Genomic DNA, 19,356 nt, shown 5'->3' on the forward strand with positions numbered 1-19,356 from the left:
CTTGTTGCTCTGTAATGCACCCTGTGTGAGAGGGTGACATGCTGAGACACCAGAGACTTCAGCTGTTTGCTCCTGATGAACCAACTAATAAGTTGGATAAGAGAAACGCGTCGAGCACTCAAAAACTGTGACAACAACTACAGATTGACTTGCTGACTTTCAAGCCCACGGCCTGTTCCGATACTCTCATTAATTGGGATTGAGCTATCCTAGTAGTGTTACCTGACACTGGGTGATGTGCATGGTCTCTTCCACTGGAGACCTGACACATTCACTCACTGTTTCAATCGGGTGCCTATGCAAGGGAGCCTACCATATACCCCAAACCTATGAAGGAACACGCCGTATATTATTAACTCCTTATAATTGGGAGTTCTAGTGGTAGGGATGAATGTTAGGGATCAGCATCATTAGTCTGAGACATCCCATTTCACCCTACTAAGCCTAATGTATTGCAGACAATTTTAATATTTAATTTAATAAAGACAATTTTAACGTACTTTATTTAGGCAGTAAATAGATTCACATCATGTTGCCACTAACAGACATATGATCCTGGTCTAATATTTTTGACTCATCTCTTTAGTTTATCTTTTTTACTTTTAGGACTTGTGTGAAAATCCGATTTAGTAAACCTTTTTTTAAAAATGGTGATGATTAAAATTTGGGATGTGCATTGGTAGTAAAGGTGGTTTGCTCAGGGAAATATATAGACAATTTGTATCCTTTATGAATCAGTTTCCATAAAGAACATCGGTGCAATCACAGATTACAGCTATGTTTGCAGCCATGCTGTGGTTATTGATGGGTAGCACAATTATGAAGTGTTTTTAATCATCGATATTATGGACTCGGTATTGTAGTAATGAGATTAACATACATCACACAGTGTAGCTGGGGTCCAAGTGATTTGGATTTTTCCTGCACTAAAGCCATTAAAATTGTGGTGAGAGAATCATCCTCATTTTATGCATTCCCAGACTGTGACATACATACAGACTTCAAAGAATTTTTCCTTTGATCATCCCGTCTTCTCGTCACTGATTTCTAGGTGTAAATTGGAGGGTCATTAGTTGAGCTGCTGATAATTCACTTTCACAGCTGATCATCCAGCTTCAACTCCAGATCTAATGACAGACACACATCAGGAGACTATGCCTACAATACAAGGCTTTAGGTCTCATTTACATGGCAGTACTTGGCTAGTATTTGTAACCCCGAACCAAGAGTGGAACCCACAGAGAGAAAAAATATTACGGAGAAATCTGTGCTTCTTCAGTGTTTTGGGTCCACTCCTGGTTTTGGCTTTCAAAATGACCATGTGAAAGTGACCTAAAATTTTCCCATCAGAGAGACTGCTGCTCTGAAGTTGTCTACCAGCATATATTAACCCTTTCATGACCAAGGGTCATTGATGCCCCAGTGTCCAGGTCAAAATTTACAAATCTGACATGCGTCACTTTATGTGGTAATAGCTTTGGAACACTTTTACTTATCCAAGCCATTCTGAGATTGTTTTCTCGTGACACATTGTACTTCATGATAGTCATATATTTGAGTCAATATATTTCACCTTTATTTATGAAAAAATCCAAAATGTACCTAAAATTTAGAAAAATTCACAATTTTCCAAATTTCAATTTCTCTGCTTCTAAAACAGAAAGTGATACCTAATAAAATATTTATTACTTAACATTCCCCATATGTCTACTTTATGTTGGCATCATTTTGGAAATGTCATTTTATTTTTTTAGGAAGTTAGAAGGCTTAGAAGTTTAGAAGCAATTCTTAAAATTTTTAAGAAAATTTCCAAAACCCACTTTTTAAGGACCAGTTCAGGTCTGAAGTCACTTTGTGGGGCCTACATAGTAGATACCCCCATAAATGACCCCATTGTAGAAACTACACCCCTCAAGTTACTCAAAACTGATTTTACAAACTTTGTTAACCCATTAGGTGTTCCACAAGAATTAAAGGAAAATGGAGATGAAATTTCTAAATTTCACTTTTTTGGCAGATTTTCCATTTTATTAAATTTTTTTCTTTAACACATTGAGGGTTAACAGCCAAGCAAAACTCAATATTTATTACCCAGATTCTGCGGTTTACAGAAGCACCCCACATGTGGTCGTAAACTGCTGTATGGGCACACGGCAGGGCGCAGAAGGAAAGGAACTCCACATGGTTTTTGGAAGGCAGATTTTGTTGGATTGGTTTTCTGAACGCCATATGTTTTTTATTTTTATGCCGATCGTATTGTGTAGGAGCTCGTTTTTTGCAGAAAGTGTTGAGGTTTTTATTGGTACCATTTTTGGGTACATAGGATTTATTGATCATTCATTATTACACTTTAGGTGACCCAAAAATTGGCTGTTTTGGCACGAGGACACTATCTGATTTCAGGCTCTGATCTGCAGAGCGCAGATCAGAGCCTGAAACCGGCATTTTAACACTGCCGCGATCCGATTGGTTAGTCTGCACAGACTAACCAATCGGATCGATTGCCGGCAAGGGGCCACTCTGATTGGTCCCTTGCCGGCATTACTGCACTGTATGCTGTCCATGACAGCAGCAGTGCTCGGGTAGAAGCTTTAATCCAAGCGCTTTGCAGCGCTTGGATTAAAGAGCTGATTTGACGTTTATAGACGTGATAGCTGCACAGGGCATGTGCAAATATCACGTATATAAACGTATTGCAGTCGTGAAGGGGTTAAAGGGCATCTGTCAGCAGATTTGTACCTATGACACTGGCTGACCTGTTACATGTGCGCTTGGCAGCTGAAGACATCTGTGTTGGTCCCATGTACATATGTGCTTGTATTTCTGAGAAACATGATGTTTTAATATATGCAAATGAGCCTCTAGGAGCAACGAGGGCGTTGATGTTACACAGAGAGGTTCTGCTCTAGGTGTAACGTCAACGCCCCCGTTGCTCCTAGAGGCTCATTTGCATATATTAAACATTATTTTTCTCAGCAATGCGGGCACATATGAACATGATGAAAATGGGACCAATACAGATGCATTCAGCTGCCAAGCGCACATGTAACATGTCAGCCAGTTTCATAGGTACAAAACTGCTGACAGATGCCCTTCAATTCCCAGCCAAAGTATTTCCAAATCCACACCGGCATGAGAAGTTAAAGTCAAATCTTTTTTTTCCATTAGTGCATTGTACTCATTATGAACTACAAATATTTTTTTTCAATTGGTCTTTATTAAAAATATGGAGTTCTTTTCTCTGTACAGAGCTCAGATGCTCTACTAGCAGGATCTGAATTTTCCCTCAGCAGGGAGCTGACAGGCTCCTTATCTTCGCTCTCAGACCTTATAAACACTCATCAAAGCTCAATCCCTATCTTACTGATAAGAATGAGGCTTAAATAAGTGTTTATGACTTAGTAATTTAGAGATAAGGGTTATTAGATGACCGGCACAAAGTGAAAGTGGGATGCACACAGCTAGAAAATAGTTAACCCTTTGTGACAGAATGTCTCAATATTTTTAATAAAGACCAATAAAAAAAAAATTTTTACCCCCAAATGAGTAAAATACAATAATAAAAACAAAATAGTCCCCAAAGGTGTACATGGCCTTTAAGGGGGTATTCCAGTTGTAACAAGTTATCCTTAGCCATGAGATGGGGATAACTATTATATTGGTGGGATCCCCACCGATCACAAAAATGAGGACCCTTTACCCCTTGGGCCCCTTCAAAATGAATGGGCATGGGCATGCGCACTGCTGTTCCATTCATCTCCATGGATCCGGCAAAGATAACCGAGTACAAGCGCTCTGCTATTTACAGAGTGCCCTGTTTTTTTTTCTTCTAGAAGATAATACACTGGTCTATGCGCCTATTGTACATGTGTGGAGAAAAGGGAGCGCATGAGCAGTGTGGACCTGCACTATATCATACATGTGGCATAACGGTGAGAATGGAAGAGACTCAATAGATGCGCTACCATTCTGTTATCCTCTTTCTAAAAAAGCTAGAACCAGCCCTGAACCTCACATGGTTCCAGAGATCTCCACATTCATTGATCCAATTGCTCTGATACATTTATTTCAGGATGTCAGATCAGGGGGTGTTTCCTTTTACAAGGGGCATATCCTTGCTGCTGCAGCTCTCTCTCTCTATCACAGCTCAGAGAGGCATGTCCTTTCTGATGCAGTGCTCTCCCTATCACAGTTCAGTGGGGCTTGTCCATTCTAATGCAGATCTCTCCCTATCACAGCTCAGAGGGCATGTACCTTCTAATTCAACTCTCTCCCTATCATAGTCAAGTGGGCACATCCTTACTGCTACAGCTTTCTATCACAGCTCAGGGATTGTGTCATTTATGCTGCCTCTCTCTCCCTATCACAGCACAGGCAGGGGATGTGTCTTTTCTGACGCAACTCTCCCTGTTGCAGCTCAGAGGGTGTGTCCTCTCTGCTGCAGCTTTCTCCATGTGTTCATCCTGCTTCAGCTCTCTCCCTATCACAGCTCCGGTTATGTGTCCTTTCTGCTTCAACTCTCTCCCTATTATAGTCACGTGGGCATGTCCTTACTGCTACAGCTTTCCATCACAGCTTAGGGGTTGTGCCTTTTCTGCTGCATCTCTCTCGCTATTACAGCTCAGGCTGTCTGTCCTATTTTTCTGCCCCTCTCTCCCTGCAACCATCACAGCTGTTTACAGTGGCTATGGATGGTAGCAGGTGACGGGATGTAATTAAGCACCACCTCATTGAACTAAGAAAAGAATAAACAGCAGGTGGCGCTATACAGATACATTTTATTAAATAACTTAGTAGGTATAATACATTTTCAATCAAATCCAATTACAAAAGTATCCAGATCCAGATGATGCTCTCAAAAATGTAGAATATTGTTTTGTGGGGCAACCCCATTAAGATGGGGCATGGTCTCAAAATGTAGGGGTGTGATGCGGTAAAATCGGTAAGGAAGGGGTCCCATTTTTATTTTTCCAATGGGGCTAACTCACTTCTATTTAAACCTCACCAACATTGTATAGAAAGTTACCGCCATCATCATCATTACAACGTCATTCCAGTTCACTTAGGGCTTTGCTGGCCTCTTGTTGGAGATGAGCGGGCGTCACACCTTATACTTCTCTTTGCCTTTTTCATTGATGATACATAAATGCTGCAAAACCCAAAGTTTTGAAATACATTACAGATGGCTCCATTTATTAACAACCACCACCATGCATTGAGCTTAGGTCACCATTAGGTCTAATACTTTCTGCACAATCTGAATATGGAGCAAGAGCCTTCATTGCTGAATATCCAGCCTGTAACCCTTCTCACTGCTATATTCACTGTCCCAAATAGGGTTACAGAATTATCAATCACCTCTATGGAGACAGTTTCCAATATCCAGTGCATGTGATATGTGAAAACAATTGTACGCTTACGCAATTCAAACCTACGAGGCTTATTGAGTGGAAACGAAGAGTTACGCAGGAGAATGGGGTGACAATGGGGGTTACCACGCAATATGATGAGGGGCATGTAATGAATATATGCCGATTGTGATTTAGTTTGTTGTGTTTAGTGGCTGCCGATTAGCAAATACGGAGAATGTAGCAGAACCATCTCCGTGCATCCAGGACCGCACAGCAGAGCAGTGCAGAAATGTCGCTGACACCCAGATGCCCCCGCTGTATATTTATAGTCTACAATCCCAGGGTAATAATTGGCTTATACAGAAATAAATGTGTTCTGTACACAGCGGCATTAAACACAACACATCTTGGTGATTTGCTAAATCACCTTTTTACTGTTCTAATCCTCCCACTTGTCTTCAGTTTCCAAGGTAATCTGTCTTCACTCACAGTCTTAATCAAGTCTTAATTAGCAAAATCATCATCTGCTACCAGATGGATCTCCAGACAGGCCTCTGTGTATTACAGCATCCATAAGACCTGCACAAGACTAGTGTCTAGCGCCCCCCTGAGCTGCCCCCGCGAACCTCTCCTTCTCCTACTAGGAGTTCTGTCCAGTCACAGGGACACTTCTGCAGCTGTTGTCCAGGATTAACCACATTCAGCCTCTTGTACTGCCCACTGTTATCATTACAATGTACCCCTTTATTATCCTAGACCACCAATGCTGCTATCATTTATCTCTTTGCATCCTAAGTTTACCAGGGTTATTGCCATTAGCCCCTTTAATACTCTAGATCACCAGGTTTATTATCATTTGCCCCTTCACTGCCCCGGGCCTTTAAAGTAATTTACATAAACCATCCACTACCCTAGACTACACAGGGTTATTGTTATTAGCCTCCTTACTTCCCAAGCCCTCTTGTAAATCACCCCTTTAATGTCCTAGACCACCAGGGTTATTGCCCTTAGCCACTGTACTGGCCTGAACTGCCAGAGTTATTGACATTAACCCATTCACTAACCTAGACTACACTACCTAGCCACCTTACTGCCCTAGACTATCAGGGTCATTGCCATTAGCCCTATTACAGCCCTGGACACAAAGGTTATTGCCATTAGACACTTAACTGCACTAAATCACCTGGGATATATTACTATTAACCAACTTTTCAATTTTCCATTGCCAACCTATCCTGGTGTCATACCAAGACTGAAAGAAATTCTGGACCTTGCCGGTAAAATTTCTTCAGTTGTTCCGACCGATTATCTCCTAAAATATAGTAGGAACGTTTTTTTCTCTACATCAAATTATTATGTGAAGCCAGGTGTAGAGTCTTCTCAGAAAGCAAACCATTAGTGTGGGCTTTGTGTAGACCATAAACCAGCAAATAATGATGGGGCTTATTTGCAGCTTACAGTGCCATGCTCATACAATTACTTTGTCGACAGTTGCAACAGGCCCATTCCCAACTTCACGGGATATGCCATAAATCTGTGATAGGTGCGAGTCCCACATAGAGCTTTGCTGTGTACGTAACTCCTATACAACTGACCACCTCTCCATTCATACTTCTCCTGGATGACCATCAGAGTCACCACACAGGACTGGAGTCAAGGGGTCCCCGTTCTCCATGTAAGAGCAGGTTCCAGACAAGGATGATGCAGCTATCACACATTCACGGCAAATACTGCCGATTCTCAATAGAGTCAAGAGTGGCACCGCTCCTGGAAAGAAGACCCCTTTAACTAATCCTATACAACCCGTTTTAATTTTGTAACTTTAGGTTTTCATTTTACAGTATTTTCTTTACTTCCTTTAGTGAAATTCAATGAAGGTGAAGTTTACTTACATGAAGGTCTCGGAAGTGTTCATTGTAGTCCAGGGCATATCCGACCACAAATATATTGGGAATTTCAAATCCAATATCTATAACAATAAGAATAAAGGAGAAATCCTGTTACTGGTACATTGAGATATCTGGTTTATTGTGTACATAGATATTGGAAGGGGGCAGCACCGAAACAGAAGTACAGATCTAGCAGAGCTGAGTTTGTCAAAGTAGCTGAGCTAATTGGTACAGGTCATGGTGACATGGTATGGGATATTTTGCTTAGGACTACCCACTCCATTTTCATAATGTAACATGTTGAACATAGTAAATTTAGCTCTGCTACATCTGTAATTGTTTCAGTAGTTGCGGTCTTGATTTTCTTATACCCCTCCTCTCTTTTCCGGCAGATATAGGTACACTTTATGGTATTTGCAGTATTTGCAAATGGTTTTAGCTTTCTAAAGAAAACTCTATTCTCAATATGATAAGGACACAGACTTTTCTTATGGGATAAATGTGGAATAAAAAAAAATAAAAAAATGGATGTCTCTCCCAAGATTTAAACCTGGGATCTCTACATACGAAACCAATCACTTAGGCCACTAAGCAATATCATTGCCACATAAAGAGGTCTGTCTGTATAATTATATATTGTGTCTGTGAATAAATCAGTAATATGTAGATTAGCTTTCTGAGCAGATCTCAGTGTCGTGAAGTAGTGTAGTACAGTATATGATATTTACATGCTAGCACACAGCTCTAGGACACAGCTCTAGGGCACAGCTCTAAGACAATGCTCTAGGGCAGTGTTTCCCAACCAGTGTGCCTCCAGCTGTTGTAAAACTACAACTCCCAGGATGCCCGGACAGCCTTTGGCTGTGCGGGCATGCTGGGAGTTGTAGTTTTGCAACAGCTGGAGGCACACTGGTTGGGAAACACTGCTCTAGGGCACAGCTCTAGGACACAGCTCTAGGACACAGCTCTAGGACACAGCTCTAGGACACAGCTCTAGGACACAGCTCTAGGACACAGCTCTAGGACACAGCTCTAGGACACAGCTCTAGGGCATAGCTCTAGGGCACAGCTCTAGGGCACAGCTCTAGGGCACAGCTCTGCCCTCAGCCTGCTGTCTAGCCCTGTTAATTAAGAAAAAAGGGGGCGTTTGCAGAGTACAGGGGGTGTTACAGAGCAGTGCTCAGACCTTTCAGTTCCGCCTCTGAGTGCTTGAAATTCTCGTTTGCTTATCAATAAAAACACAACCAGCTGTTCAGCATACAGACAAAAGAAAGGTATAGCTGTAATCAGCATGATGAGCCCTACCAGGCAGTATGTCTGATTTAATAAGGTTGATCCTGGTAACAGAGCTTCTTTAACATTTTCTGCCCCGGATGATTTTTTTTCCCCCCATTTTCTACTCCCTGCCATTACAGATCCATAATTTTTTTTTTCCCATTCACATATGAGGGCTTGTTTTTTTAGGGACAAATTGTACTTTGTAATAGCACTATTTAATATTGCATACAATGTAGTGGGAAGCTGGAATTTTTTTTTTAACTCCCTATATATTGTTGAATATGTATATAATTTCCTAATGGGGACTTCAATGCTTCGTTACAATGGCGAAATTCATATATTCGTTAAAATACAATGCTTGTACATCTTTTTTTTTATTTTCTTTCTGTGCAAGCATAGCTGCTAGTAAGAAATGCTGACTGACTGTCAGTGCGGAATAATTCCACTATCAGCAGTATACAGCTCTGCCCTGGGGGCAAATGGCATGAACGGGGCAAGTCTGTCCCTGTGTTTGCAGATTAAGCTCATCAGCTACTATGTGCACCTGGGGAAACAATTACCGTCTTGTTAGGATGAAAAGATTTGCTGCATGCCCCGGATGAGCAGAGTGGAGGATAGGAGTGGTAGTGGCTCTGGCTGCAATTATTCTTCATAGTGGCAATCCTCACACTGATGCTCCCTAGGGCTAGGGCAGTGACAGGGTACACGCTGATGTTGGGGCTGCTGTCTGACGGTAGTTGCGGTACCCTTGGTGTTATGAGTGTTTGTACGGACAGGCTGGAGATGCAGGTGCTGTGGCTGGCGAATGGTGCTGGAGTCAGGTAAACAGGTCAGTTGTAGAGAATTGACAAGTCTCTCTTTGCAAAGTGCAGAATGGGAGTTGTAGTACATCCAACGGTACCAAAACACAGGTCTAAACAATTGACAGTGAAAATCTTCCCTGATAGCAATGTATGGATATAGGTTAGGATGGGGTTTATTGTACTTCTTCCCAGTGTCAGACTGGGGTTACTTGGGCCCACCAGAGGAAATTATTTTCAGGGCCCAACCGCTTTATCATTAGTAATCTAATAGAAATAGATCCTAGTGGCAAGTGATTAGCTCTAAAAGGCATCTCCAAATGGGCTTTTTCTCCTGGTTCTTTGGGGCCCTCTATGTCTTCAAAGACTGGGCCCCCCGGAGGATCCTCTGGCACTCTGGTGGGCTAGTCTGACCCAGCTCCTTCCCTCTATCTCCCCAGAGTCTCTCTCTGCAGAATCTATAGCTGGCAACATTACTCTTGCACTGGTGTCTGTAATTCCTAGCTGACGGGTATAGTATTAAGGTACGATGCGCCAGACCAGGTCCAAGTGTGAAAGGTATATTAGCAATGTCCTTCTCACTGCAGTAAAATCTCTATCAGTCTTAAAGGGGTTGTCCCACGAAAAATATTCTACAGTTTTCAAACCAGTCCCTGGATCTGAATACTTCTGTAATTGCATGTAATAAAAAATTTAGCATAGCCAGTGACATTATTTAATAACATGTATCTGTATAGCGCCACCTGCTGTTTTTTTTCTTTTTTGTCCAGTTCCCTGAGAAGGCCACACATGCTCAGTTTCATCCTTCAACTGCCTGCTCAGCTGTGATAGGAAGAGCATGGGCACACCCCCTGAGCTGTGATAGGAAGAGCATGGACACGCCCCCTGAGCTGCTGCAGAAAAGACACGCCCCCTGAGCTGCTGCAGAAAAGACACGCCCCCTGAGCTGCTGCAGAAAAGACACGCCCCTTGAGCTGCCAGCTTGATGTAAATCTAGCAGAGAAATTGGAGCAATGAATGAGGAGATCTCTGGATCCACGTGAGGTTCAGGGCTGGTTCTAGCTTTGTTAGAAAGAGGTCATCATGTCCTATATGATATTCATGAGATAACCTCTTTAACCAGCAAATACCTTACTGACTGATTCCAGTCACTGATTTCAGTGCTCGGCCGTGTAGAATCTGGGCCTTCTAGTTCTTTCCTTTCTTTTTTCCTGGAGTACCGGGAAGTAGAGGTGGTTTTCTTCTTGTATATTTCTTAGAGTTAGGGCTCATGCAAAGGACAGAGTGCTGGCCGGGCCCCGACCGCGGGGTAGCCGCATGCGGATCGTGGACCTATTCACTTGAATGGGGTCTGTGATCCGCATCCGACGGTCTCCATGCACTACTTTTTTGCGGTGCGGAGGCACGGCCAGAGACCCCACGGAAGCACTCCATAATGCTACAGTGGGGTTCAGATCCGTGCTTCCGCACCACATCTCTGGGTTTGCGGATGCTTGCAAGTGAATGGGTCTGCATCCGTGATGCGATGTGCACACGGCTGGTGCCCAGTGTATTGCGGACCCGCCGTATGCGTGTGAATGAGCCCTTAGTGTTTTTCTGGGACGAAGGTCTAGTTCTAGGAAGAGTGAGCACACGGAGCTTCCCTCACTTCCTCAGCTACTACACTACAATCTGAGCTAGGGGCAGATCCAAGTCCAGCACCTAACTGCCTACAGGGGCAGAATCAGGATAGTTAACCCCGACTGATCCATACAGACATATGCTAGTACATTACATGGCATAAAACAGCATTACATAATAAGAAGAGTGTGCAAGTTCCCTATTGTGGGGCACTGCAGATTCAGGAATGTTGTAGCATTTTGTAGGTTACATGCAGTGAAGCAGTATAGTAAAATAATGTATTATTAATATCTTACAGTCCGGTCTGTATTTATTATTGGCCGATCGCTTCACCAACAAGCTGCAAGAAGAGAAAAAAAAATGGCTTAGAAAGTGGATGTATATACAATGCCGATCACATCCTGTCATGTTCTTTAACGTAAAGGACAACTGCTGGCGGCCGTAATGAGAAGTGACTATCACACTGGAGCAGAGGCTCCTATGTAAATGTCTTTCCCCTTTCATTTCAATGGGTATGTGGTCCGCATAATTTTGTGGAACGGAAATATGGATGCCGGAAGAACATGGATGGTGTGCTTTCGGCATCCGTACGTCCGTTCTGAAATGGGATACAACATGTCCTACACATTTGGCCAACTGCGGACCCATGGGTCTGCAAAAAATGTGGATGCAACACGGACCGCAGATCTTGGGACTTTTACTCTCATCAACAACTACAGAGGAATCTGCATAAATGGATGCGTCCATGGAAGGTGCCAGTAGTGTCATAAACTGGATGAAGCCTGAGAAGGCTACAGGAGGTCACAAAGGTTACATGTAAGCGGCCACTCAAACCAACATCCGACAAAAAAATGAGCACCTGTTATCAGAATCAACTCCAATAAACCAGACGTACTGCCTGGGAGGGTTCATCCTGCTGATTAAAATGCTACCTGTCTTGTGAAAATTAGTTGTGATTTCCTAAGAAATTAAAAAACTTACCGGTAATTTTTATGTAAATGAGGCTGTGTCTTGGTTCCAGCAGGCTTTAGCATTAACCTGGCAGGCAAACTCAACTCTGCTATATCTTTCTCTCACTCTGCTGTACTGACAAGCTGACTGCCAAAGCCTTCAGCCAAGGAACTAATCACCTGGCTCCTGAGGCTTCTATGCTTCAGCCTCCCTGGCCAGCAGAGCTTAAGGTGCTCTGGCTGGCATGGGCACATCCAGCAGAGACATGCCCCTTCACAACCTTCCCCTTGCAGGGGGTAAACTACATTGACTCTAACTGGTCCCCACCCTTTCTGCAGGAAGTAGGACTATCCCACTTCTCTCCACAGGGGGGTTAGAATGGAATGGAATGCTCTATTATACCTACATACAGCTCTGCCGTGTTTGCTGCCACCTGCTGGTGAACCAGGCACATAACATGATCAGTTACATAACATTAATATAAATGCACAGTGTTGAAGGACCTGGAAATAAATATATATGTGACATACAGGTTAGACCATTAGATAGTAGCAAGGTGCAGAAGTGGCAACATCACTCTGGGATGTTACACATACACAGGGCCGGTTTTAGACAAAATGTGCCCCTGGGTAAAATCAAAAGAGGGGGCCCACATCTTGTAATAATGTGCTAAAATTACAGTCCGAAGTCCGACACCCCCTGCCGATCAGCTGTTTGAGGAGACGGCACGGGCTGTTCACTGCTGCTGTCTCGTAGACCTACAGCAGCAGAGCAGGAAGAGAGAAGGGATACAGCACGTGCGCACAGCGCACGCCGTTTCCTCAAACAGCTGATCGTCGGGGGTGCCAAGTGTCTGACCCCGTCATCAATATAAAAAAACCTGGAGAACCCATGTCCACAAACACTATACTATACACCCCGACTGCCCTCATTAGTAATGATGCCCCCAATAGTGATAATACTTCCCAAGATAGCCCCATTGGTAGCAATGCCCTCCATATTGTGTGAAATTATAATAACGCCCCTACAGTACCCTAGTGGCTCTAATGTCTCCCTGTAGTGCCCCCCACTAGTTCCAATATATAATGCTTCCCCCCATAGTGCCAATATATATATATATATATATATACAGTACAGACCAAAAGTTTGGACACACCTTCTCATTCAAAGAGTTTTCTTTATTTTCATGACTATGAAAATTGTAGATTCACCGTAGTGCCAGTATTTATATAATGCTCCTCCATTTCTCCCCAGTAGTGCCAAGTATATATAATGATCTCCTTCCCCCCCATCCCTGGTGCCCCCAGCAGTGTGGACATTTAGTAAAAACGCCTCCCTCCCGTCCCCCACCGCTGTCTGCGATGCAGACCACAGTTTTATCTGTGGCTTGTGATGCTGTGTCCTGATGCATGCGGTCCCAATGACATCACCACTCCTGTTCCTGGTCTCAAGTGATGACGTCAAATTTATTACAAGCTCTTTCACGTGTGAAAACACTACATACACACCCCTCACACTAAATAAAGGTTTACACATTTCGCACGTCACACCCCAATAAAATAAAAATGGCCTGTCCGTCCCAAGGAGTATACTCAGCTGAAGAGGCATACGCCATGCTTGCCTCCGATACGGAGTCTGCCAGTGAGGGAGAAGAGGATGCCATTTTCCTCTACTCCTCCTCCTCATCATCATCATCATCATCCGCTGATGAGGGACCCTCTCGAAGGTGCCCCAGAGCAACAGCTGAGGCAGCACCCCAGGGTGAGCCCACATGGACCCCACCCCTGGAGAATTATCAGCCCCAAATTCCTGAGTTTGTGGGCAACTCAGGAATTCAGATAGATTGTGCGGGCTTCACAGAAATTGATTTTTTTTAAATCTTTTTTTCTGAAGATTTTATAAATTTGATGTTAACCCAAACAAATTTATACACCCAGCAATTTATTTCCCAGAACCCCACAACACCATACGCTAGACCCCTAGGTTGGACCCCAGGATATGCAGCAGAGATGATGACCTTTGGGGGGCCCTTGCTGCATATACGTTGTTAAAAAACCAAACATTAATCAGTATTGGAGTGTGGATGTCTTGTACCACACTCCAATGAACAGTAATATCATGGACCGTAATCGATTCTAATCAATACTTAAGTTTTTGCATTACAACGATAATGCACAGTGCCCACCCCAGAATGACCCTGCATTTGACCGTCTGTTCAAAATTAGGCCCGTCCTTGACCACTTCAACGCAAAGTTTTCCGAAGTGTACACCCCAGAAAAAAATGTCTGCATAGACTAATCCCTATTATTTTTTAAAGGGAGGGTAAGATTCCGCCAGTACCTGCCCAGCAAGCGGGCAAGGTTTGGCATAAAACTGTATAAAATCTGTGAGAGTAACTCTGGGTACACTCACAAGTTCCGGGTTTACGAAGGGAGGGACACCTGGATTGAACCCCAGAATGCTCTCCCCCCCGTCCTAGGAGTTAGTGGGAAAATAGTGTGGGACTTACTGCACCCACTGCTGGATAAGAATTACCATCTATACGTGGATAATTGCTACATGCGTCTACTACTGTTCCAGTCACTACGTTTCAGAGGTACTGTGGCATGTGGCACATTACGCAAAAAATCTGAGAGGCCTCCCTAGATCCCTGGTAGGGCAACCACTAAGAAAAGAAGAAAGCCGTGCTCTCCTCAATGAGAACATGTTGGTGGTTAAGTACAAGGACAAGAGGGATGTCCTATTACTGACCACCATTCACAGTAACACCAGCTCCCCTGCTCCTGTACGTGGTACCACTACCACTGTCCCCAAACCAGACTGCATTCTGGACTACAACTGGCACATGGGCGGTGTTGATCTTTCAGATCAAGTTCTGAAGCCCTACAGTGCCACACGAAAAACAAAAGTGTGGTACAAAAAGCTGGCCGTGCACATTGTACCGATGGCGCTGTACAATGCGTACGTGCTATTTAGATCTAGAGATGAAATAGAAGAGAAAAAAGAGAGAGAGGACAGCGCCTCATGTGTGGTACTGCTGACAATATTGATGTATATGCGTATAAAATTTGCTTACCAGCTGTATAGGCTCTTGCTGGTGTATATCCCGACCAGCAAACGGGTGCTTGGCTGCAGCCTGGGTTCCTGCCTGCGCCCAAAAACCTACGGTTGCTGGAGTTGAAGTAAAACTTGTACCAGATAAAAACAGATGAACCTCTTCTGCGGGCGCTGCCAAGGATACCATATAGATGAAGCGTGTAGTTAAAATGGCTTTAATATGTTTCAAGAGGTGGTGATAATGGCCCTAATTCTTCCAAACCAAGCAATGGAGGGCCCCAGTACTTCTGCACGTTACGGTGCCCGAGTTGTACGAGGGCAACATTTCCATGGTGAAGTCCCCCAAACATCGAGGAGGGGAAGGACCCAATAAAGATGCAGGGTGCGTTCCAAAAGGGGGATAAGGAAAGACACCATTTACCATTGCGAAACCTGCCCAGAAAAACCTGGCCTGTGCATCAAGGATTGTTTCAGAATCTACCACTCATCCATGGAGTATTAATTTAATTTCATCCTTGATGTACCCTGTAGTTTTATCACCTTATATCTCTGATTTAGTCCTCATAGCTTACAGATCCACTTTTCACCAACCACTACATATTCATTTCTGTGAAACACCTGTTAGGTCAAAAGTGCCCTTTCCACCCCTTAAAATGTTTGTATGGGGGTGCTCTTTCCAAAGTAGGGTCACTTCTTGGGTTTTTTCATTTCTGGGGACCTCAGAAATCTTTTAAATGCAACATGGCACCTAAAATCCATGTTTGTTTATTCAAGCCTGCAAAAAACATATTTTGCACTTTGCCTCTAGAGCCCTGCTGTGCGCACATACAGAAGGAAACAAGCCCATGTGGGGTGTTGCCGTATTCAAGGGGAAATGGCTAACAAAATGTGGGGTGCATTTTCTCCTGTTACCCCTTGTAAAAGTGAAAAATGTGGGTGTAAAGCAACTTTTTCTGGAAAAAATTTCTGGACATTTACAAAATGAAGCCAACATAAAGTAGACATGGGAAAATGTAAAGTAATACTTTTTTGTGAGGTATCACGATCTGCTATAAAAGCAGAGAAATTCATATTTAGAAAATAGTGAATTTTTCCAAAGTTTCTGTCATATTTCGGCTTTTTAATAAAAAATGGTGAAATATATCGACTGAAATTTACCACTGTCATGAAGTACAATGTGTCACGAAAAAACATTCTCAGAATGGCTTGGATAAATAAAAGCGTTCCAAAGTTATTACCACATAAAGTGACACGTCAGATTTGCAAAAATCGGCCTGGGATTAAAGGTGAAAAGTGCCTTGGTAGTGAAGGGGTTAAACATGTCGCCAGCACCCGGACTACGTTATGCGATCAATGATAACGATGATCAAACATGACCATGGCAGTTCAAAAACCCAGAAACTGGTATCTGGGGGAGAGGCGAATGGTGAGTGAGGCAGCCTCGATCCACCTGAATGATCCAAAGCTGCCGCACATAAGTTCCTATGGAGACCCTGCCTGTGGCAGAGCTCTATAGGAACATAGTGTAAGTCTTATAGACTCCAATGCTAATGCACTGGGGTCTATGAGAGAAGCAACGTAATGATTACTTGTTAAACTACCCTATGGGAACTATAAAAAAAAAAAACTGTAAAAAAATGTTTTACAAATATAAATAAAAAACAAATACTGTATAAAAATTCAAATCACTCTCTTTTCCCCCAAAATCAAAATACAAATAAAATAATAAACATCGTGGGCATCACCAGTACTATTAAAATAGAAAAATATTGATCCAATACAGCAAGCGATGAAACGGGAAAAAGTCAAAATGCCTGACTTGTTGTTCTTTGGTCACTTCACCTCCCACAAAAAAATAAATAAAAAGTGATCAAAAAGTAATTCCCATCCCAAAATGAGTCCTCATACAGCTCCATACACATAACTACAAAAAAGTTATAGGGGGCAGAATATGATGAAAAGAGAAAACTCATTTTTTTTTTAAGTTTCTATATGTTTTTTTCAGAATTAAAACGCAAGAAAAACTATACATACAGTATGTGGTATAGCAGCGATCATACTGACCTGCAGAATGAAAGTAACCGAAACAGCAGAGTGCCAAAAAGGTGGAGAAATGGTGAGATGGGACTACCCCTTTAACAGAAGCGGTATGCTAAACGTGGATGCTGTTGTTACATCTTTTTTTCTGACTCTCCAAAAAAATCTTCTCTAAGAGGTGGTCTTGTTGGAGAGGCTTCACTATATACTGTATATGATGTACGGTACATTATTCGGTAATGTGTCTACTAATGTAGATACCAACCTTGCCACTTTCACCATTTTTGGACTGTACTTCTCCAGGTGACTTAGAAGAGCTTCCATTGTTCTGCCGGTTCCTATAACATCCTGTAAATTATAAAGACATTTGGTAAATATACAGATATCAGAGGGATTGGCGCTGAATGTCTATAGCTAGAAAACCACCAGAGAAAGGTCAATTGGACCAGAACCAGAACAGGACTCGCTTTATTCTCAAAATCTGGTTGTGTTAAAGGCAGTCTGTCACCAGGAAACTCACCGTAGACCAGATACATTGGGGGTCATATATTATTGTGGTTTGAGCCTGTTTTTGACTAATCTTTACTTGTTTGGACAGCCTTATTGTTTTAGACACATTAACTAATCACGCTGCGCTTGTTTTGTAGTCTTTTAAGACTCTTTACGCAGTTTCATGGTGTGGGTGAATTTTCTGAGCGGGGCTAGTTGTGCAATGTTTGTGGCCTGTTTATCTTGGTGCACCTTTTTAAAGTATGAATTTATCATAAAATAAGTCAAATTTTTTACGCCATTCCAGGAGTGGCATAATTCTGTTTGTCAGCGATGTGTGGGGCCGTAGGACAATTTGTACTACCATTACAGGTGGGCTTTATGCTTCCAGGGGAAGGAGGGCTGATGAGCGCATTATGCATGCTAGCACTAGAGCGGGGGCATTATACTGCAGAGGGGCATTATAATACAGGGCTGACCACTAGAGGGGACATTATAATACAGGGGGAAGTATCATACAAGAGGCAATGCAATGGGGCATTATAATACCGTGGGAAGTATAATAGAAGAGGCACTAAAGTGGGGCATCATAATACAGGCCAGAGCACTACAATGTGCTCTTTATAAAACAGGCTAGAGCACTACAGGGGGCACATTATTATACAGGCCGGTAAACTACAGGGGTCATTAAATTACAGGACGGAGCACTACAGGGGGCACATTATTATACAGGCTAGAGCACTACAGGGGGCACATTATAATACAGGCCGGAGCACTACAGGGGGCACATTATTATACAGGCCGGTAAACTACAGGGGTCATTAAATTACAGGACGGAGCACTACAGGGGGCACATTATTATACAGGCTAGAGCACTACAGGGGGCACATTATAATACAGGCCGGAGCACTACAGGGGGCACATTATTATACAGGCCGGAGCACTACAGGGGGCACATTATTATACAGGCCAGAGCACTACAGGGGGCACATTATTATACAGGCCAGAGCACTACAGGGGGCACATTATTATACAGGCTAGAGCACTACAGGGGGCACATTATTATACAGGCTAGAGCACTACAGGGGGCACATTATTATACAGGCCGGAGCACTACAGGGGGCACATTATTATACAGGCCGGAGCACTACAGGGGGCACATTATTATACAGGCTAGAGCACTACAGGGGGCACATTATTATACAGGCCAGAGCACTACAGGGGGCACATTATTATACAGGCTAGAGCACTACAGGGGGCACATTATAATACAGGCTAGAGCACTACAGGGGGCACATTATAATACAGGCCAGAGCACTACAGGGGGCACATTATTATACAGGCTAGAGCACTACAGGGGGCACATTATAATACAGGCCGGAGCACTACAGGGGGCACATTATAATACAGGCCGGTAAACTACAGGGGTCATTAAATTACAGGCCGGAGCACTACAGGGAGTGCATTATAATACAGGCCAGAGCACTACAGGGGGCACATTATAATACAGGCCAGACCACTACAGGGGGCACATTATAATACAGGGCACTAAAGGGGGCATTATAATGGGAACTACAGGGGGTGCATTATATGTACTGGCACTACCGTGGGCATAATAATACAGGGTGCACTATAAGGGGCCATTATAAGCTACCACAGAAAGTTAAGCTAAACCAAGAAAGTTCTGAATCTGCATGGCCGGACATTGGAGTCAGTCAGGAAGGTATTTGCTGTTTAAGGCTGGTAGAGACTTTACTGCAGTGAGAAGGTCATTGTTAAAGCACCCTTCACCTTTAGACACAGTGTGGCCAACTGTATATCAATCCTAGCCCCTGCTGAGAATTACAGCCACCATTGCAAGAGTAATATTGCCAGCTTTAAAGG

At 43.2% G+C, this 19,356-nt stretch overlaps 1 protein-coding gene across 3 annotated transcripts in view; it reads right to left on the minus strand.

Moving 5' to 3' along the window:
• Positions 1-4,758: 4,758 nt before the first annotated feature.
• The window catches only part of PRTFDC1 (phosphoribosyl transferase domain containing 1), a 50,566-nt gene continuing 35,968 nt past the window's right edge, over positions 4,759-19,356 (minus strand). For all 3 annotated transcript variants that reach the window (XM_044293881.1, XM_044293883.1, XM_044293882.1), the window contains exons 7-10: positions 17,249-17,331; positions 11,235-11,278; positions 7,244-7,320; positions 4,759-5,149 (exon numbers count right to left, since the gene is read on the minus strand). In XM_044293881.1, the coding sequence (XP_044149816.1) occupies positions 5,102-5,149; positions 7,244-7,320; positions 11,235-11,278; positions 17,249-17,331 (252 nt within the window). In that variant the 3' untranslated portion in view covers positions 4,759-5,101. The remainder of the gene's footprint in view (positions 5,150-7,243; positions 7,321-11,234; positions 11,279-17,248; positions 17,332-19,356) is intronic.

The sequence above is a fragment of the Bufo gargarizans genome, chromosome 5 (assembly GCF_014858855.1).
Source record: "Bufo gargarizans isolate SCDJY-AF-19 chromosome 5, ASM1485885v1, whole genome shotgun sequence".
Lineage (NCBI taxonomy): Eukaryota > Metazoa > Chordata > Amphibia > Anura > Bufonidae > Bufo > Bufo gargarizans.